Raw genomic sequence first — 21985 nt, forward strand, 5'->3', positions numbered from 1 at the left:
TTGCTTTCTGTCATTGTCAGACAAATGTGGTATGTTATTGTAATTTGAAATTTTGACTTTGAGCTCTGAATTTTCTCTAAAATGATTTTACTTTTAGTTACAACTTTGTGTGTCTCCAGTTAATTTATTTTGAATTGTGGATTTCCAGCTTCAGTTTTTGTTTTTATTTTGGCTATGCTGGGCCTTTGTTGCTGCACATGGGCTTTCTCTAGTTGCAGCGAGCCAGGGCTACTCTAGTTGTGGTGTGCGGGCTTCTCATTGCGGTGGCTTCTCCTGTTGCAGCACGGACTCTAGGGTGATGGGCCTCAGTAGTTGTGGTGCACGGGCTTGGTTGCTCCAAGGCATGTGGATCTTCCTGGACCCCTGGACCAGGAATTGAACCTGTGTCTCCTATGTTGGCAGGTGGATTCTTATCCGCTGGACTAGCAAGGAAGTCCTCTAGCTTCAGTTTTATCATGTGTTTTGTAATAAACTTCACTGCATGTAAACTGAAAAGTCATCATGCCTTTGTTTACATAATGGTACTTGTCTCTCAACTTACATTTTGCTGTGTATTTGAAAAGTATTATTTATTTTCTTTGTAAACTTGTTCAGTTTACTTATTAACCTTAGGTAATAGGTAATTTTCTTTCTGAAAATGTGTAATTGTTATCTTTTTTTTTAACTTTTAGTTAATGGAATTTCTCAGTGACAGTAATGAAGCAGCAGCTGCAGATGTCTTGGAGTTTGTTCGTGAAGCCATTCAGCGCTTTGATAACCTGAGAATGCTTATTGTTGAGAAGATGCTTGAAGTCTTTCATGCTATCAAATCTGTCAAGTAGGTTTAAAATCTGTTCAAATGTAAAGTTAAGTAAGCATTTTACCAATTTCTATCTTTAAGGGTAAGTTGATAAAAAATGTAAGACAGGAGAGCTGTCTTAAAACAGTTAAGACAAAAGGAGACAAAAATGTCAGAAACATGTCACCCCTACTCTCACCCTTAGTGAATATAATCTATCTATCAGCAAAAAAATTTTTGGTAGGTAGGTATGATTTAGATAGGTTTCTCCATTCTCATTTCCTCTAAAGCATCATAAATTCTAAAATGACTAAGAAACGTATTTTTATTTGTTTTGTACGTACCTTGACAAGTGGGTTTATTACAGGGATCCAAGACTAGTTAAAAAAATTCAATCTATGTAATCCACCATATTAACAAGGGAAAGAATCACCCCCACTCCCCACCCCATGCACATACAAGCAAAACTATTAGAGCTAATAAATGAGTTCAAGATTGCAGCTTACAAGATCAGTATAAAATATTAATTGCATTTTATACACTTGCAAGGAATAATCTGATAAGGCAAGTATTTTTAAAAGGTACTATTTTGGGATACCTTTATTATTTATATTCCCTCTTTATCGTTTACTGAAGTGGAGGATTGAAATGAACAGCCTAAATCTGTAATGTTTCCCTTCAGATAGCCTTTGCTAATGAGAAGAGACTATTGCAGCTGAGTTTCGCTTCATTTAAATCATCTGATGGATTGTAGTAGACTTGCCTTATATCTTCCTGTATAGAAAAGAAGGGAGTACAATGTTGGTTTTATGATATGAAATGTAATGAGATTTATGGAAGTGAGAAAGATTTGTTTCCTTTCTGGAAAAAAAAAATCATGTCAAAGTTTAGCTTTTGGCAGCCATAACCTCTTAGGGTTTCAGTTTCTAGAATTTTTTTTGAATAAATTTAATGAAAATCTTAGGGAAAAGATGACTGAAGGCTTAATTCACCTCAACATTTTTAACTAGAAAATTGTTGCTTGCTTTATTTGAGGTTTTTTTTGTTGTTGTTTTGATACTATGCATTCCTTCCTTTTTCATTGGTCTATTTGGCATCCCTGCCTCTTCAGTGAATTATTTTTTATATAAAAATAATACATACTTTTAATATCGGTAGGTTATAAAATCAAATTTACCTTAAATTCTGTCCGAAATGAAAGACAACACGTTTCTGGGAAACATTTGGGTATTTTATTTTTTAACCTCCTGGGTTTACCAGTTGTAGAATGTTCCTACAAATGGTAAAAACATTTAACTTTCCTTTTAATTCTTGTGACCTCAGGAGAGAATCAAAGAAGCTTAGTGTCTTGTTATATTCTTTATTAACATTTCATCCATAGTCTCTTGGAACTGCAGAATATTTTTTCTTCCTTAAGCTTAAACTCACAAAAAAAGATCACTGCTTCAAGATTTGTTGGCTGAGCCAGTGCTTCATAGCTTGTGTTCTTGCCTTAGGATTTACCGAGGAGCATTGTGGATCCTGGGAGAATACTGTAGTACCAAGGAAGACATTCAGAGTGTGATGACTGAGGTCCGCAGGTCCCTTGGGGAGGTATGTTTTACTTTAATAAATGCTACTTTATGCAGCGATTTTTATTTTAGTAAATCTGACTTTTATGTGGTGATTTACTTTTGTGTTTTTATTTAATAGTGTTTGGGCTAAAGAACATTGAAAAAATTTTAATTACACAGATAATTAAGCCTCTGGTCAGTGGGAAATTAGGGGAGTTGCCCTCCTCTGCATTGAGCCATAACACGTGTTCTTTTATCTGTACTATTTACCATTCTGGGTAAAATTTTATTTGAACAAAAGGTTATATATTTTTAAAAAGGAAAAAGAATTATAAAACTCTGCTTAATCCTCTGTGTTATTAAAAAAAAGAATTCTTGTAAGAACAGGGCTGACTTTAGAATACCTATTTATGTACTAAAACGGCAGCATTTCCTCATCTAAACAAGCCCATATAGTAGAATAGAAAGAACAGTACTTGTTAGGAACCTGGATTCCAGTCTTGCTTCTGCCAATAATAACTCTGGGACTTTGGGTATAATTTCCTTAACCTGACTGGACATCAGGTTTTTCCTCTATGTAATTAGGGAGTCGGTAGATAATGATTGACAACTCTTGGAGCTCATAAATTAGATGATAGACTGGTATTAAGAAATAAATACATAGTATCTACTTGGTTTAAAAGAGAGGAAGTTGGGTGACTTCCCTAGCAGTCCAGTGGTTAAGACTCCACACTTCCTATGCAGGGAGTGCAGGTTCGATCCCTGATTGGGGAAACTAAGATCCTATATGCCATGTGGCCAAAAAAAAAAATTAAAAGAGGAGGTTGGTAAATCTGACTACATACACAGAAGTCAGATTTATTTCATTTTACGGAAGGATGGGTGCTGGTTTTGATTAGATTTCACGAAAGTGAGGGAGAAGAAGAATAAGGCTTAGTCACTGTCGTAAGCATTTTCCTTTTCAGTAACTTGTATGTAGAGAATTAAGATTTCGGTTTAACAGATTAAGAAATTGAGGCTCAAAGTAGTTTCAATTAATTTGCCCTGAAGGCTCAGACAGTAAAGAATCTGTCTGCACTGTGGAAGACCTGGGTTGGATCCCTGGGTTGGGAAGATCCGCTGCAGAAGGGAGTGGCTACCCCCTTCAGTATTCTTGCCGGGAGAATTCCCTGGACAGAGGAGCCTGGCGGGCTGCATACAGTCCGTGGAGTTGCAGGGAGTTGGGCGTGGCTGAGTGACTAACACATTCAGCACATACCACTAACAGCAGCATCCAACTCCAAAGCGCCCGTCCTCAGTGCTTTATTCTGGGGGGGAAAGAAGATTGGAAGCGGAGTCCCAAGTTCCAAAAACTCCATGGAGGGAATAGTTCTGTAGAGAGCTATAGAAATTATTGAATATTTAAATATGTTTGGCTTCCTACTGATATTTGATGCTTCCGTTTGATTTTTAGATCCCAATTGTAGAGTCAGAGATTAAAAAAGAAGCTGGTGAATTAAAACCTGAAGAAGAAATAACTGTGGGGCCAGTTCAGAAATTGGTAACTGAAATGGGCACCTATGCAACTCAGAGTGCCCTTAGCAGTTCTAGACCAACCAAGAAAGAGGAAGAAAGGTAATTTGCAGCAGCTGTGCCCTGCAAGCTTTTATACTTCTGTGTATAAAACAGTCAGAGGATTTCTTTCTTTTATTAGTTTACTCTTTTGACCCAAATAGAAATCGTCACTATTTAAGGTACTTGGAAGGAAAAGGGTGTTTAAGTTCTTTCTTCCAGAAATTGTGTTAATAGTTTTAATTCTTTGCTCCTAATAAATATTCTCATTGAACTGTGTTCTATTTAAACTAAGATTACTTTACTCACATAGAAAATACTAGGTGGAGGTAACAAATGATATTTGAGTTTTATTTCCAAATAACATTTGGAAAACACATTTTCAAGATTTTGTACTTCTCATTGATGATGAAATAAAATTTTGATGTTTTCCTCCATATTTGCTCTCCAATTATATAGTGAAGATGATGAAAATTTTGATGATGTCTAAAATTTTAATGGTTACTATGTATTAGGCATTGTACTAAATAAATAGCTTGTCTCTGATAGTCTTCGACAGTATGCTGTTGATTAGCCACATTTCATAGAGGAGGAAATTGAGGCTTAAAGAGGTTTGGAACTACCCAAAGGGATGTAATAAATGAATATACACCTTTAACCGTTTTCTCTTTATTTATTTAGCTCCTTTAACATTGCAGATGTGTTAAAGCCATGTATTTTTTTTTTTCTTTTTCCTTTTTTATTCTGAGAGGTAAAGAGGGAGCTAGTTGAGATCTTTATCATTGAAGGGTGGCAGCGAGAGCATGAAATAGGCTTCCTTGAGTCATTTATACAGAAGCTGCATGCTGCTTAAGAAGTTGGTGGGTTTCATTTGCCTTGATTGCTTTGCAGACCTCCCCTAAGAGGATTCCTTCTGGATGGAGATTTCTTTGTTGCTGCCTCCCTTGCCACAACTCTGACCAAGATTGCCTTGCGCTATGTGGCTTTGGTTCAGGAGAAGAAAAAGCAAAATGTAAGTTCATTTATTCTACATTTACCTAACATGAATATTGAGTGCCTGCTATATGCATTGAACAATGAGGACCCAAAAGTGAATGAACGCTAAGTTCCTGTCGTTAAAGACCTTATGCTTTAATTGGGGAAATGGACACAGTAATATAATGAAATATATATATATATAATATAATGATTGTAAAATTGACATAGTAATGTAATAACAACACAGTATGATTAGTCCAGTGGAAGTGATACAAGGGTTTATGAAGTTATTTCTGTTTGCTGGGATTAGTCAAAGCCCAGTGAAGGAAATGCCTCTCTCTCCAACATCTTCATCCTGCCAGTCATTGTCTGTTTTATCCTAGAAATGCCTCTTAAATATATTCCCATTTTTGCAGTTCATACCTTCTTCATCGCTTCTGACCATTCTGGCTGTATACTCATTTGTAATAATGTACTGTCATTCTACCCAACCCCTGCTACCATCCTGTATGTTATTGTCCTATATTGTATTTCTGTGTGTCATTTAATCAACCCTGTGATACATTATTATTATTTTTGCTTTAAATAGTCAATTATCTTTTATGTATACATGTACCATTTCTTTCCCTTTTCTTATTTACCTAGTGACCAGACTCAGGTTGGGAAAGGATATACTTAGCAAGTTTTAAGTAGTTGAGAGTTGGAAACAGGACAAAGTTCAAGTACCTTTCTGGGTGGGTTTTTTTTTTTTTTTCCATTTTTGTTTTGTTTTCATATTTTTCTTCCCGGTAAAATACATGTAACATAAAGTTTAGCATTTAAACTATTTTTAAGTGTGTTGTTCAGTGTCATTAAGTACATTCAAATTGTTTTAGCCATTACCACTATCCCTCTCCAGAACTTCATCATCCCAAATTGAAAATAAGCAGCAAACAATAATCCCATGTTCCCTCCCCTAGTCCGTGGCCACAACCATTCTGCTTTTCTGCCTCTATAAATTTGCCTGTTATACACACCTAGTATAAATGGAATTATGCAATATTTGTCCTTCAGTGACAGGCTTATTTCATTTAGCATATCTTCAAGGTTCATTTGAATGATAGCATTGTCAGAACTTCTTTCTTTTCTCAGGCTGTCTAATATTCTGCTATTACTGTTTATCCATTCATCCATTATAAATAGTCAGTTTTCTTCTAAACATTTTTTAGTAAGAAAAAAGTTATACTTACAGTGCTTTTCATTTTTTGTATACATGCAGATTTCTATCTGATATTTTCTTCCTGCCTGAAGAAATTGATTATTCTTATATTGCTGGTCTGCTGCTGATGAATTCTCTCAGCTTTCATTTGCCTGAGAAATGAAATGTCTTTGCTTTCATTTAAAAAAAAAAATCACTTTGTTGTAAAACTGAGTGTTTTTTATTTTATTTTTATTCATATCTTTTTTCACATTGCTAAAATAAGGAGTGATGTAATGAAAATTAATGAGAAGAAAATCAGTCATGGTTAAAGCCTGAAGTACAAATCTTGTTACTATTGTAGTGGAGATAGAAACCTCAAAAGACAGGATTACATTACCAAATATATTAATGAAAACCTTTCCTTCCTCAGAAAGAGTTTATTATGACTTTTATCTGTGAAACACTTTCTCCCTAGTAGTGCTCATTTTGTGTTTTGCCATATTGTAGTTTCATTTAACTTTATAACATGTTCCCTATGCTATTCTAAACCCTTCCTAATCATAATAGTATTTAATAGTTCCATGATAATCCATTAGATTCTTTCATGTAGGCAAACCTCCATATAATAAGACACTTTATTTTTAGATTAGGGATTTTTGAAGGATTTTTAAAAAAAATTTCCATCATATAGCTTTCCTCATAAATCCATAAATAAGATTCAGAAGATCAGGTAAATTATAAGATGTATTATCTTTTTTAATCAATTACTTTTATTTATTTATTTATTTATTTATTTTGAAACGTGCTCATTTTTTTTTTATTTTTTTTTTATTTTATTTTTTTATTTTTTTCCTAGGGAATTATTATCTTTTTTTTTTTTTTTTTTTAGTTGGAGGAATTACTTTTATTTATGAGGAGTAACTTACTTTGTAACTCTCTGAGGGCCCTTATGTATTTAGGTCTTGTCTGTTCTTTAAATTATGCTTCTTAAAAGGCTCTAACATTTTATGTCTTGGTTCTGCAAGTTGGGAGAGCATTTGCTGGAATCTGTTTAGGAGAACCAGCTTTCTGGTAACCTACTAGTTCAAGAAATTTGCCACCTTTGGTACAAGGCAGAAGGAAGTTTGGTTGTTCATCACTGTGCTGTCTTGGCTTCCCTTCATATATGCCTTTTCCAACACTCTTCATTTCTTAATGTAGATCTGACTTTCTGGTATCATACACCTTCTGCCTAAATAATTTGCTTTAAGTTTTCTTGTAGTACAGATCTGTTAACAGTTAATTCTTTAGGTTTTTGTTTGTCTGAAAAAGCCCTTATTTCTCCATCAGTTTTGAAAGATATCTTTGTAGGTATAGCATTCTAGGTTGACAGTTTTTTCTTTTAGCACTGTAAAGATGTTGCTTCATTGTTCTCTGGCTTTCAGTACTATCAGGATGTTGCCCTTGTGCCTCTTTGTGGAGTGTGTCCTGTTTTCCTCCAGCTGGTTTTGGATTTTCTACTTATCACTATAATTATAATTTCAGGTTTCAGTCATTTGATTAGCATGTGCCTTAATGTGATTTTCTTTATGTTTCCTTTGCTTATGGTTCATTGAGCTTCTTGAATATGTGGTTTTATAGTTTTTATCAAATATGAGAAATTTTTGGTTATTATTTCTTTAGCTACTTTTTTCAGTCTCCCCTTCTCTTTCCTTCTGGAGACCATATCTGGACTCAAAGGATTATTACATTTATTCTTCCCAGGCTTCTGATAATTTTTTCATATATGTATGCTGATCACAATGTGTAGATACATTTACATCACAATGGTGGAAAACAATATGGAAAACCAAAGGACCAGTCTAGATTAAAAGGGGCTAAAGAGAACAATAATCAAATAAAATGCATGAACCTGATCCTGGATTTGAAAAAAAAAAAATTCTTGTGACAATTAGGAAGATCTAGTTGAATTTGGAGTGTAGTAGATATATTTGGAAATTGTTACATTTCTTAGGTGAGTTAATGATATTATGATTATCCAGGAAACTGTCCTGAATCAAGAGATGTTTGCTAAAGCATTTATGAAGTCAAGATTCTTACTTTCATATGTTAAGCCAAAAAAATTGTTATTGTTGTGTTGTTGGTAAGTCAGAAGTCTGACTCTCTGTGACATCATGAACTAACTGTAGACCTCCCAGCTCCTCTGTCTATGGGATTTCCCAGGCTAAAATACTGGAATGGGTTGCCATTTCCTTCTCCAGGGGAACTTCCCAACCCAGAGATTGAATCCACATCTCCTGCATTGCAGGCAGGTTCTTTACCATTGAGCCACCTCAGAAGCCCAAGTCAAAAAAATAAATGTACATATATGGCTAGAAGAAGAATGCAGTTTTGGCAGAATATTAACAATTGGTGAAGTGTATCATTCTTGGGCTCCAAAATCAATGTAGACAGTGACTGCAGCCATGAAATTGGAAAGACACTTGCTCCTGAAGAATAGCTATGACACACCTAGACAGTGTATTAAAAAGCAGAGACATCACTTTGCCAACAAAGTCCATATAGTCAAAGCTATGATTTTCCGGTAGTTGTGTATGGATGTGAAAGTTGAACCATAAAGAAGACTGAGTTGAAGAATTGATGTTTTTGAACTGTGGTGTTGGAGAAGACTCTTGAGAGTCCCTTGGACTGCAAGGAGATCAAACCAGTCCATCCTAAAGGCAGTCAACTCAGAATATTCATTGGAAGGACTGATGTTGAAGCTGAAGCTCCAGTACTTTGACCACCTGATGCGAAGAACAAATTGGAAAAGACCCTGATGCTAGGAAAGATTGAGGCAAGAGGAAAAGGGGGCAACAGAGGATGAGATGGTTGGATGGCATCACTGACTCAATGGACATGAGTGAGCAAACTCAGGGAGATAGTGAAAGACAGGGAAGCCTGGCGTGCTGCAGTTCATGGGGTCACACAGAGTCAGACATGACTTGGAGACTGAACAGTAACAACGAATCATTCTTTTATCTTTCTGAAGTTGGAAAGTATAAGAGAAAATAGTTTAAAGGCCTCTGCTCTCAATCAGCTGAGGGTTAATGAAGGTTTTAGAGGGTGGCAGGAAGAAGGGTGTGAAAAAATAAAATCTAAAATATTCAGGTTAAGTGATATTAGGTTTAATTTCTTGGATTTTGAGTTAAAGTGACATTATTGCATTTGAAGAAGCGTGACAGTAAATAAACCATTTCTCTCCTTGTCTAGTCTTTTGTTGCTGAAGCCATGTTGCTCATGGCCACTATCCTACATTTGGGAAAATCCTCTCTTCCTAAGAAGCCAATTACAGACGATGATGTAGATCGAATCTCCTTGTGCCTCAAGGTCTTATCTGAATGTTCACCTTTAATGAATGACATTTTCAATAAGGAATGCAGACAGTCCCTTTCTCACATGTTATCTGCTAAACTTGAAGAAGAAAAATTATCCCAAAAGGTAAGGTTATATATGATAAAGGCATAAAAGTGCTTTGTGTTCTTTGTTGTTGATTTTTCAGTTCTCATGTGTGAGGAGTGTCTATGTTGAAGGCCTCTGAAAGCTATCTTTTTTTCCAAATTAAAGAGTTGGTATATTGTTTTTGCAACACAGAAAGAATCTGAAAAGAGGAATGTGACAGTACAGCCTGATGACCCCATTTCCTTCATGCAACTAACTGCAAAGAATGAAATGAACTGCAAGGAAGATCAGTTTCAGCTGAGTTTGCTGGCAGCAATGGGTAACACGCAGAGAAAAGAAGCCGCAGATCCCCTAGCATCTAAACTTAACAAGGTAACGATATGTCAAATACACCAGTGGATTATTTAAGTTGACTGCCTAAGAAAGTAGTAATCAAGAATGTGTTGGTCCTGCTGTTTATTGTAAAAGAAAAATAACTAGTACGGCATATTTTTTTTGTCCTTACTGTGATTGACAGGTTCATTAAACATGAATTGAAACTCGGTGGAACCTGATACTTTTCTATATGCTAGTACTGTTAGTCCGTGGCTGATTTCATAACTTGTTCCAGTTGTGTGTCAAATTACCGTAAACTAAAACATAGAGCCAAGGGATCCTGAGAGGTTAACTAGAGCTTTTAAAAGGTACAACACTAGCCTCCTTCCCCACACCCTGCCTTCAGTTTCTCCTGTCCCCTGCTACTTTAAACAGTAGTTCCATATAGGATTTCATTAGGAAAATTATTCTGATACCTCTCTTTTCTCAAATATTAAATTTACACATCTATGACCTAGTTTAATCCTTCCTCTGTTGGATAAGTAAACAGTCTCAAATTGATTTTGTTGCCCAAGGTAAGATCAGTGGCAGAATAGGAACTACTAAAACACTTTCTCCCTTAAAATTGATAATTGATATTGACAGTATTACAGTTATAAAATTTTTTCACTGTTTTTTTAAATTGTAAAATTTACATAAAATCAAATTTACGCTCTTAACTTATTTAAAAACATATATATCAGTTGTGATTTGGCTGCGTCAGGTCTTAGTTATGACGCTTGCTTAGTTGCCCTGCAATATAAGAGATCTTAGTTGCCTGACCAGGGATCAGACCTTTATCTCCTGCATTGCAAGGTGAATTCTTGACCACTGGACCACCAGAGAGATCCCCTCCTAACTGTTTTTAAGTGTCCAGTTCGGTGGCATTAAGTGCATTCACATTATTATGTAACCATCAGCACCATCTGTCCCCTGAACTATTTTCATTTTTCAAAACTGAAACTCTATGCCCATGAAACAATATTTCCCCATTCCCGTCTTGCCTCAGCCCTTGGTAGTCACATTCTACTTTTTATCCCAGTAAATTTGACTATGCCAGGTGCCTTATATTAGTGGAATCATACAATTTCATCCTTTTGTGACTGGTTTCTTAGTTCATTTAGCCTAATGTCTTCAAGGTTCATCCATTTTGTAGCATGTGTCAGAATTTCCTTTCCTTTCAAGGCTAAATATATACCACATTTTGTTTATCTATTCATCTGTTGATAGACACTTGGGTTGCTTCCACCTTTTTCATTGTTGTGAGTAATGCTGCCATGAATGTGGATGTTTGGATATCTCTTTGATATCTGCTTTCATTTGTGTTAAACCCAGAAATGGAACTGCTGGATAGTATAGTGATTTTGCTTTAGTTTTTTGAGGACCGCTGTACTTTTTACATAGCAGCTGCACTGTTTTACATTCCAACCTTCAATGCAGAAGGGATTCTGATTTCTCCATAGTCTTGCCAACACTTATTTTTCATTTCCATTATAGTAACCATCCTAATGAATATGAAGTGACATCTTGTTTTGGTTTTGATTTGCATTTCCCTAGTGATTAGTGATGTTGGGTATAATGTCTACTCAGGTCCTTTGCAAGTGATTTTAATCTGGTCGGTTGTTTTCTTTATGTTGAGTTGTAGGATTTCTTTATGTATTCTGGATACAAGTCCCTTATCAGATGTATGATTTGCAAAATAGTTTCTTCCATTCTGTGGGTTGCCTTTTCACTGTGTTAGTAATGTTCTTTGATGCACAAAAGTTTGTGATTTTTGATGTAGTCTACTTTACCTATTTTTTTTTCTTTTTCTGCCTATGTTTTTGGTGATTATTACATTTTAAAAATATTATATATACTCTGGATTTTTCTTTCTTTTTTTTTTTTTTTTGTGGAGTCGCAAAGAGTCAAACATGACTGAACATTGAACTGAACTGGGTGTTTTTTTAAAAGTTTTGGTGGGGGTCCATCTAAAAATTCATCTTCATGGAATTACAAGAATTTCTTGCTTCTAATTATTTTTCCCGAGTTTGAGTAACAACCAGTAAGTGTATGTCCTGAGGGATTTAACTGAAAATCTGTTCATATCTACTCAGTTCCTAAGTTGGGATAATGTTTAATGTATTTGCTGAACATATTTAACATGGTAGTGTGTAAGCTTCAATTACTATGTCTAAATTATAAAACAATTTTATTATACCCATTTTGAATGACTGGCTTAATCTAAGTACATCTGTTAATGACCTAACATTTCTAGTCATTTGGCTAGGATATATTTGATTGTCTCAGTCATTTGATTATTTTTGTTTGACAGGTTACCCAGTTGACAGGTTTCTCAGACCCTGTGTATGCAGAAGCCTATGTTCATGTCAACCAGTATGATATCGTCCTGGATGTACTTGTTGTGAACCAAACCAGTGACACCTTGCAGAACTGCACGTTAGAGTTAGCTACTCTGGGTAAGGAAATTTACCATAAAAGGAAAATTTTATTATATGGTAAATCTTTATGACAGGTTTTTAAGAGAAAGTGTACAAGTTTTAGTATAAGAATTCTCTTGAGCCCTTTGTGATATTTTGAATCAAGTCTTTGTTTCTGAGCCTCTGTGATACTTTCTTATGCTTATGTTCTTTGGTACTCCTGTATAGGTTTATTCAATGAACTTGATCTAACATATGTCAATTTTTTTTATATACATAAGAACTATTAAATATACATAAATATATATATAAGAAATATTACAGATTTACCAGGTAGCTTAGTTAATTTCAATTGCATTAGTGCAGAACAAGGTATTTTCTGAGTTCATAACTAAATACATACCCCATGTGTGGCCAAAGTAATACATTATCACATTTAGCAATATGAGTTTTTTTTTCTTCTTAATAAAGACACATGAATTAGACTTTCTCTGATCATTTACACATCTGGCTTTGAGGTTGGAAAATACAAATTGTATGCAGGAACAGTGCACTTTTCCCTACAAAATTCTGTATGACTTAAGCAAGAGTTAAGAGACTTTAAGAAATCAAGGGAGAACATAGTTCTGCCCTGTCTTCCTCAGCATAGCTTGAGGCCTACATAAAGAACTAATTCTTTCTTCAGGTTGTTTCATCTTTCTTTGTAATGGAGTGTATAGTTTAAGACTTTAGCTTTTTGAAAAGTTTCTATCCATTCACTGAAATAAAATGGTATGCCCAAAATACCACCACCCCCTCACACACACACACACATAAATGAGTTTAAATATAGGATTATTCTGAGAAGCCTATTACCTTTGAAAAGAAACTGTGCATATTGATGTAAATAATAGTGTTAAATGATTTTTTTTGTCCTCATATTTGAATCATAATCCTTCTTTTATTCCTTGTTTTGCTAGAAACTATTGAGCTGTATTTTAAGGTTTTATGTTTGGAGAGGTTACTATGTATGTCTTTTTAGCCACGTCTAAATTTTTTTTCAGGGGACTTGAAACTTGTGGAAAAGCCATCTCCTTTGACTCTTGCTCCTCATGATTTTGCAAATATCAAAGCTAATGTCAAAGTAGCATCAACAGAAAATGGAATAATTTTTGGTAATATAGGTAAGGAATTGTTTTATAGCCTGTGATGTTTGGATGTTTTTATTAGAGAATTTCTGTAATGATCTAGCTGTGTGACATTTCTTGAGGACAGGACTTGAATCCATTCATTATTGATTTATGGGGCATCTGCTGTGCTATTCAGGGTTGTACTATGTTCTGGATGTACAGAAATGAGAGTCACTGTCCTCAAACTGTTAAGCAAGAGGAGAAGAATAAGTAATATAAAGTTACAATACAGTATGCTGACAGCTAGTTTATATACTATGTTTTTTGGGATCATAGTGGGGAAATGCTAACTATGGAAGGCTTTATAACGGAGGAAGGAATGTTATCAACCGTTGAACTAAGTGCACAGGTGTTTGTTGCCAGGCCGCCTAGGGATTAGCTTGCACAAAGGTATTTAGTCAATAAGCTCTCTTTTTTTAAAAAACAGTTTCTGTGGTAGGAACAAAAAAAATCTCTGTCCTCAGATAGCTTCTAGTTGAGTAAGGGAAAACAAATACATGAAATAGATAATGTGCAGTACAGAATGTTAAGTACTGTGACAGAAGCCTGTGCTGGGTGAAGTGGAAGTCTGTGCAGAGGTTCGGTTATTTCTCGCAGAGTGGTGGGGGGTTGGGAGGAAAGGCTTTGTGGAGGAGCTGAAGCTCAAGTGGGGTTTTGAAAGATCAGTAAGTGATCTACAGACAGAGATTCAGTTGAATCAAATGCAAGTAGTTTGATATACCTGGAGTTGAGAGTGGGCTAGAGCCTGATGGTAGAAGAGAGCGAGGTTGAGAAGGTCAGTGGCAGCTGTACTGTACTTGTCATGCTAAGACTTTCAGACTTGATCCTGGATATAAAGAGGAGCCATTGAGGAATTATTGGTGAATCACATGATTAAATATTTCTGTGGCCGCACTAAAGAAGACTGATTGGAAGAGGCAGGAAGGTTAGCTGGTAGACTTGCAGTAGCCCAGGTGAGAGATGACGGAGAGTTTGAACCAGCACAGTAATGGCCAGGATGAAGAGAAGGGCTGGATATAATAGATATTAAGGGGGTAGAATGTCCAGGACATGGTTACTGATTGAACAGTAAGTGGCTAGAGCAGCCCTCAGATTTCCTCCTTGGGTGTGTTGGGTTGGTGTTTATGTTAATCACTGAAATGGAACACAGGAGAGAAGGACAGATTTGAGAGATATAATAAAGGGTCTTTAAGTTACTGAAGGGTAGTTCGAGATGAGCCTGGAACTTGAACAGAAGATCTAAAGTAGAGATAAATATTTGTTTTTAAACCATAGAAATGGAAGAAATTACCTAAAGAGGGTATAAAGAGCTAGAGAGGGGAGATTTGAAAACTGAATCCAAGAGAACAAGAATATTAAAAGCTGTGCAGAGTTTTTTTATCCAGAACAGTATTAAAAGAAGGAGAAGCCTGTAAAGGAAGTGTGGTTAGAGAAGTAAGGAAAAATCTTGAAGACATGTCCAAAGCTGCAGAAGATCTACAAGAAGGGTCCTTTAGATTGACTGTCAGTGATACTAAAACATTGCTTATGGTATGTCTTGGGTAATGGTGGTAGGTTCAGGGCTTCATTGGACTTGGAGAAATAGAGATAGTGAGTGTAGATCACTCTGAGTGTAGGACCTTGGTTTTGATAAGATTGAGAGGGCAGTAGCCAGAAAAGAAGTAAAGCATGAGGGAAGATTTTTTTGAAGATGCAAGAGCCTTGACTATGTTCATAAACTCTAATGGAAGAAAGTCAGTATGAAGGTAAAGACATTAAGAGTGAAAGAGGTGATGGCTGATGGAGTGAGGTCCTAAACCAAAGCAGGCATCACGGATGGCAGCAAGTATTAACCTTGAAGAGAAGAGGCAGCAAAAGTGAGGCGGTGAAAGTTGATAAGTTGATTCAGAGAAAAATACATTTATTTTTAGACATGGGGCTGAAAATTAAAGGAACTTACTCTTGGTAAGCTTAGTTTTCTCTAAAAGTAGATAGCGTGGGGGAATGTCAAGAGGAGAGACTAAAAGGAGGAAAGGTAGGCTCCAGTCAGATGATGACTTTCTACAATGGAAGAAACATTTATAGTATCAAACAGTATTGTGTCATTAAGTACTATAGCTCAGCAATATTCATCCAGAAATGTTTGTTAGGCACCTGTTAATAGTGTGGGAACACTATTATCTATATATCTTTCCACGGTGTCTATAACACATTGCAACGGCTATGCAAGCACTCATTGACTTTGAATCCTGGCCTCTACCACTTAACCAGTTTTGTGACCTAGCAACTTAACTTTTCTGTTTTTGTTTCTCTATAAGATGGAAAGTAATAATACTGTAACATAGGATTGATGGGAATATTAAATAGGTAATTAATTTGTAAAATATATAGAATAGAGCCCAGTATATAGTAAGCAAAACTATTTGCTAGTATCATAGTTGTTATTTAGAAATATGAAAACTTTTAAATTAAAATTTGCCTTTGGTGGTGATTGGGAATCTTTTTAAATTGCAGTTTATGATGTCTCTGGAGCAGCAAGTGACAGAAATTGTGTGGTCCTCAGTGATATTCACATTGACATCATGGACTATATACAGCCTGCAACTTGCACTGATGCCGAATTCCGTCAGATGTGGGCTGAATTTGAATGGGAAAACAAAGTTAGTCCTTAGACGATTTTCTTAAACTCCTTTTTTTTTTTGGCTAGTGTTGAGGGATTCTTTGATAAAATTAATCCCAGATGTGAAAAGCAAAGTCTTTCAGTATCTGTGCTTACAAATTAGCCTTAACTGGAAAGCATGCAAGTGGTTTGGTTAAGTTACTGTTGTAAATTGGTGAGAGTAACAGTTCTATAATTAATCTAATTGTTCAAGACATTATAAACAATGTTCCATCCTTTGTGTATATGAATAGAAACTTACCATTGAATAAGTATCCAATAGAAGCTTTGCAAAGTCAGTGGCTTGCTAGTGAACTTTGTTCCTGTGAGCTTTGATTTTTATTGGAACTATTTTATATACAACATGTTGATTGTCTGTGAAGTTATCTGTACTCGAAAGTTCTGATACCAGCCTACAGTTTGTTAGATTTTGTAGATGTCATTTACTTTTCATTGTCCACCCTTTCCCCTTAAGTACTTGGAAGGAGGTTTTAATATGACACATAAGTGATTGTTTTATCAGCCCCAAGATAAGAAATTCACAACTTTCTCTCTGTTAAAAGTATAATCTCTTGACTTTTTTTCTCTTCCTCTGTACAGGTGACAGTTAACACAAATATAGTTGATTTAAACGACTATTTACAGCACATACTAAAGTCAACCAACATGAAATGCCTCACTCCAGAGAAGGTAAGATTTGCCTGGGTACTTCTTAAATTTGATACAGAGTAATGGTAGATTCTTGGCTTTCTTGCGTTTCCTCTAGTATATTGTGTTTTTACTTAGCCTGAGAAAAGCAGTGTCATTCTGGACTAGTTAGAGAAAACTATCCCGTAGAATGTGTGAACCTGCTTACTGCTTTCTGCTGAGACAGGAGCAGTGTCTGCTTGTCCCTCGAGCAGTGACCCAACTAAATAGTCAGGTTGGCTTTTCTTTTCAGTCTTCTTCATTTCAACTGAAGACTTGCTCCACAGTGTACTAGAGAGAAAGTGTCCTTGACCTCTTCTGTTGATTCTGATTGTGGGTCAGAATATGTCTGACCAAGTATGGAATTGTTAATATACTCTGATTTTCTGCTATATTTGTGTATGTATGAAAAAAAGACTAGAGAGAAAGACCAAAAACTGAAGCTGAGAATGTAAGGAAGTTTTCTTTATAAAATTTCTGCTAATGTTGTGGTACTTATTTAATCAGTGAAAGAATACTGCCAGACCGAATCAAGTAGGCTTTAATTCATGTTAGTCTATCCAACAGATACTGAGTCTGATAAATATTATATGCCCCATACTCTGTGAGCTGCTGGATATACAATAATGGAGAAAATAAAAATAGTCTTTCTTCATAGCGCTTAAGGTCTGGTGTAGGAGGCAGTCAGACAACTCTAAACAAAGAAAATATAGAAATGCAAATTAGGATAAGTGCTATTTCTTTAAGATCAGGTTATCGAGATACAGACACAGTAAAGCTCACGCATTTTACACATGTAGTTCTGTGAGTATCAACAAGTTCATACAGTCATGTATGAATAAGTGGTGAATAAGCTGCTTTAAGTGGTGATAATTTACCTATGCTGTTTAGTCTTGCTTATGTGTAGTTCTCTAGTATTGAATTTATCACAAATTTCTTGCAGGCACTTTCTGGTTACTGTGGCTTTATGGCAGCCAACCTCTATGCTCGTTCCATATTTGGAGAAGATGCACTTGCAAATGTTAGCATTGAGAAGCCAATACAACAGGGACCAGAGGCCCCTGTTACTGGCCACATAAGAATTCGTGCAAAGAGTCAGGTAACGGTTGCTTTTTTAAGATGGTCTCTGAACTGAATAAAGAGAAGGATCTGTGCCTCTCCCGTTTCTGTGTACGTATGCTCCGGCACACTGCTGTTTTCTGCATTGCTCGTGCTCAGCTGTGGCTGACTCCTTGCAACCCCAAGGACTGTAGCCCGCCAGGCTCCTCTGTCCATGTGATTTTCCAGGCAAGAATACTGGAGTGAGTTGCCATTCCCTTCTCCGGGGGTCTTCCCGACCCAAATATTGAACCCATGTTTCCTGCATTGGCAGGTGGATTCTTTACCACTGAGCTACCTGGGATGCCAACCGTCTTATGTAAAGTCCATTTAAATGTACCAATTTTATATACTTTCATCTCAATTCTGTAAATTTTTATGCATTTAACCTTTGTTTTCATTTAGGATCCAATCAATCCAATCAACAAGCTTGGTCTTAGAGGTTTTAGAAGTTTTCTTTTTTTTTTTTCCCCTGTCCATTTTACTGACCTTTGTATAAAAAATTCTGGCATCTCCAGAGTGAGGTTGAGCTGAGGAGTTCAGCCCCTTTGGTCTAGCTGTTGCCCCAATAATTACTGGTCAAATATCTCAGTGCAAATTTTTGTAGCCTCTTAAATGCATATTTTAAAACTGGGTAAATAGAACAGACATGTTTGGCTATTAATGTTGGGGACCAGTAGGGGGTCCCTTTTGGCCCGTTTAACCTTAGGTAGTATAGTAATATCAAATCTTGTTTTAATCGCATAAATGCCCATTTTATTTATCCCATTTTAAATAACCATCTATTGATTTCTTTATTCTTGTGAAATAACTCCTTCTAAAAAAAAATTCTCCCTTGTTGGAAATTATAGCCAGTCTTTCCTTACAGACTTGTACTGTTGACATTAGATGCATATATATATATGTGTATGTATACAATTTTTAGATTTATAATATATATTATTTTATATTATAATGATATAATTATATATTAAGTTTATATTTATAACTATATTATTTTATATCTATAATACATACTATTTTAATATTTCCAATAATATATATAGTATATATGCATCTAATGCAACCTCACTCTGGCTCAGATGGTAAAGAATCCATCTGCAATGCAGGAGACCTGGGTTTGATCCCTGGGTCAGGAAAATTCCCTAGAGGAGGGCATGGCAGCCCACTCCAATATTCTTGCCTGGAGCATCCCCATGGACAGAAGAGCCTGCTGGGCCACAATCCATGGGGTCGCAAAGAGTCAAACACAACTGAGCGACTAAGAACACACGCGTATTTATAATAATCATACTTGGTAAAGAATCCACCTGCAATGCAGGAAACCCTGGTTCGATTCCTGGGTCAGGAAGATCCGCTGGAGAAGGGATAGGCTACCCACTTCAGTATTCTTGGGCTTCCCTGGTGGCTCAGCTGGTAAAGAAGCTGCCTGCAAGGCAGGAGACCTAGATTTGACCCCTGGATTGGGAAGATCCCCTGGAGAAGGGAAAGGCTACCCACTCCCATATTCTGACCTGGAGAATTCCATGGACTGTATAGTCCATGGGGTCACAAAGAGTCAGACATGACTGAGCAACTTTCACTTTCCCTTTTCACTCTTGAAATAGAACTCCTTCCTTTAATAAATGGCCCACCTTCTGGGTCTGTCATTCTGGTTTATTTGCAATCGGATTAACTACTGTGGGGTATTTGTGAATATATTCTTTAGTTTTTTGAAATCTAATGACTCTTTTTAAATCTAGCACTACAAGTACTTAACTAAGTAAAGTTTTGTTGAGTCTGTTTTGTACATCTTAGTTTCAGTGTTGATGTGGTATCATTGAATGGGGGCTTGGTAAGATGGAATAACCTACTGATTACACATAGTTTTAATAATTTTGTATCATTCTTTCTTACAGGGAATGGCCTTAAGTCTTGGAGATAAAATCAACTTGTCTCAGAAGAAAAATAGTATATAAGAATAAACAAAAAAGTCTTTGCAGCTTTACAGTTAAAATTTAGGTATGGGCTTACTGGACTCCAACATCTTTTGTACTCTTTTTGTGCTTTTGTGTTATATAGAATCTGAGTTCATGCTGAATGCATTCCAGCCAATAATTTATAGCCTTTCCCTTAAATCAAGATTGATTTTAAAATTATAGTTTGTCTTTTGTCTTAACAATTTTGAATGCTGTCCTCAAAGTATATAATGTTTCTCACATGTATCAAGACCATTTTCACAGTACAATAAACAGATCTATTCCTAAGTCTTTTGTTGTTTTATGAATAAATGTGTAATTATATAATTTTAGTTATGTAACAATTTCTTTTAGTTGCATTATAGATTTCTATTATAAATTTAAATTGCTGTTTGAGTTGAGAATTTATGAGCTTTATTAAGATAATTTAAAGATACAGTGATATGAAATGAGATAGGCCTTGATTTACTTGATTAATGGTTACTGATTTAATATTCTGACATCAGTGTATCTAAAAATGCCTCATCGTGTTCTAAAGGGCTTTTCTCTGAAATTTAGGTCCTAGAAGAAAGTATCAAATACCTTGAGAAAACAGATCCATCTTCATTTTAATTAATTTTTATTGGCGTATAATTGATTTACAATGTTGTGTTAGTTTCTGCTATACAACAAAGTGAATCAGCTGTATGTATACATATATCCCCTTTTTCTTAAGATTTCCTTCCCATTTAAGTCAGCGCAGAGCATTGAATAGTTTCCTGTGCTATACAGTGGGTACTCATTAGTTGTCTATTTTATACATAGTAGTCTATGTATACATATTCCAGTCTCTCCATACTCCCACTCCCCTCTTCTCCCTTGATATCCATATGTTTGTTCTTAAATCTTTGTGTCTATTTCTGCTTTGCAAACAAGTTAATCTGTAAAAATTTTTCTAGATTCCACATTATAAGTGACGTTATATGATACTTGTTTTTCTGACTTCACTCTATATGACAGTCTCTGGGTCCATCCATGTCTCTGAAAGTGGCACAATTTTGTTCCTTTTTAAGGCTCATATTCCATTGTATATATGTATCACATATTTTTTATCCATGCCTCTGTTGATGAATGTTTAGGTTGCTTCCATGTCCTGGCTATTGTAAATAGTGCTGCAGTGAACATTAGGGTGCATATATAGTTCTAAATTATTGTTTTCTCCAGGTATATGTCCAGGAGTGGGATTGCTGGATCATGTAGTAGTTCTGTTTTTAGTTTTTTAAGGAATGTCCATACTGTTCTCCGAAGTGGCTGTACCAACTTACACTCCCACCAACAGTGTAGGAGAGTTCCCTTTTCTCCATACCCTCTGCAGCATTTATCGTTTGTAGTTTTTTTTATAATGGCCATTCTGACCAGTGTGAGGTGATGACCTCATTGTAGTTTTGATTTGCATTTCTTTAATAATTAGTACTGTTGAGTGAACATTTTTTTCATGTGTTTGTTGGCCATCTGTATCCATCTTCATTTTAAAAAGAGTATTATAAACTCTGACTAAAATAAACATACTATTCTTAATTATTCTGAATCACAATGAAAGGTAGATAATCCAAAATAGATTTTTAACCTTCACATTTAGCTTTGGGTGTTCCTTTATGTTTGTTAGGAATTAAGTTGATTCCAGCAAACCAATTACTGAAGCTGCACTGGGAGGATTCAACTCCAGAGGATTCAGAAAGCTGTCCTGTTTCCATGTTGCCTATGTGCCTCACCTTCTCCTCCCCTTTTCCTCACTTTATGCCAGGGCTGGGCACCATCCCCAGGATGATTCTAAATGCCTTTGTGAGCTGAGCTGAGTTCCTTCAGGTCAGATTGTGCTATTTTTTGGCCCTTGCTTTCCCTGGGGATGACTGAGGTAGTCTGCTTTTTTACCTAAGTCTGAACATTAAACTATTACACTTTGTCTTCCAGCTAAGATTCAGGCTGCATTCAGGATGAGTCCATAGATAAGGTCTGTGAAAGAGTGAAAGTGGCATCTCCCATTTCAGCACTTGAGTGAGAATGAAATGATTTGTTTGGAGTGTGAAGGAGACAGATACATGGTATGAGGTCAGAAACTTTGAAGCCACGTGCTTTTTTAATCAAATGAACCAGGGGATCATAGTGCATTTGATATCCCAGAACACCAAGATCTCAAAGCAAAGTCAGCGGCTACCAAACAG

General features: G+C 35.9%; 1 protein-coding gene across 2 annotated transcripts in view; it reads left to right on the forward strand.

Moving 5' to 3' along the window:
- COPB1 (COPI coat complex subunit beta 1) overlaps positions 1–20072 on the forward strand; it is a 35366-nt gene extending 15294 nt beyond the window's left edge. For both annotated transcript variants that reach the window (XM_043481677.1, XM_043481678.1), the window contains exons 11-22: positions 672–817; positions 2275–2371; positions 3785–3945; positions 4774–4894; positions 9272–9499; positions 9653–9832; positions 12129–12273; positions 13278–13397; positions 15897–16042; positions 16642–16731; positions 17672–17827; positions 19725–20072. In XM_043481677.1, coding sequence (XP_043337612.1) covers positions 672–817; positions 2275–2371; positions 3785–3945; positions 4774–4894; positions 9272–9499; positions 9653–9832; positions 12129–12273; positions 13278–13397; positions 15897–16042; positions 16642–16731; positions 17672–17827; positions 19725–19784 — 1650 coding nt within the window. In that variant the 3' untranslated portion in view covers positions 19785–20072. The remainder of the gene's footprint in view (positions 1–671; positions 818–2274; positions 2372–3784; positions 3946–4773; positions 4895–9271; positions 9500–9652; positions 9833–12128; positions 12274–13277; positions 13398–15896; positions 16043–16641; positions 16732–17671; positions 17828–19724) is intronic.
- The last annotated feature ends 1913 nt before the right edge of the window (positions 20073–21985 follow it).

The sequence above is a fragment of the Cervus canadensis genome, chromosome 11 (assembly GCF_019320065.1).
Source record: "Cervus canadensis isolate Bull #8, Minnesota chromosome 11, ASM1932006v1, whole genome shotgun sequence".
NCBI classification, from domain to species: domain Eukaryota; kingdom Metazoa; phylum Chordata; class Mammalia; order Artiodactyla; family Cervidae; genus Cervus; species Cervus canadensis.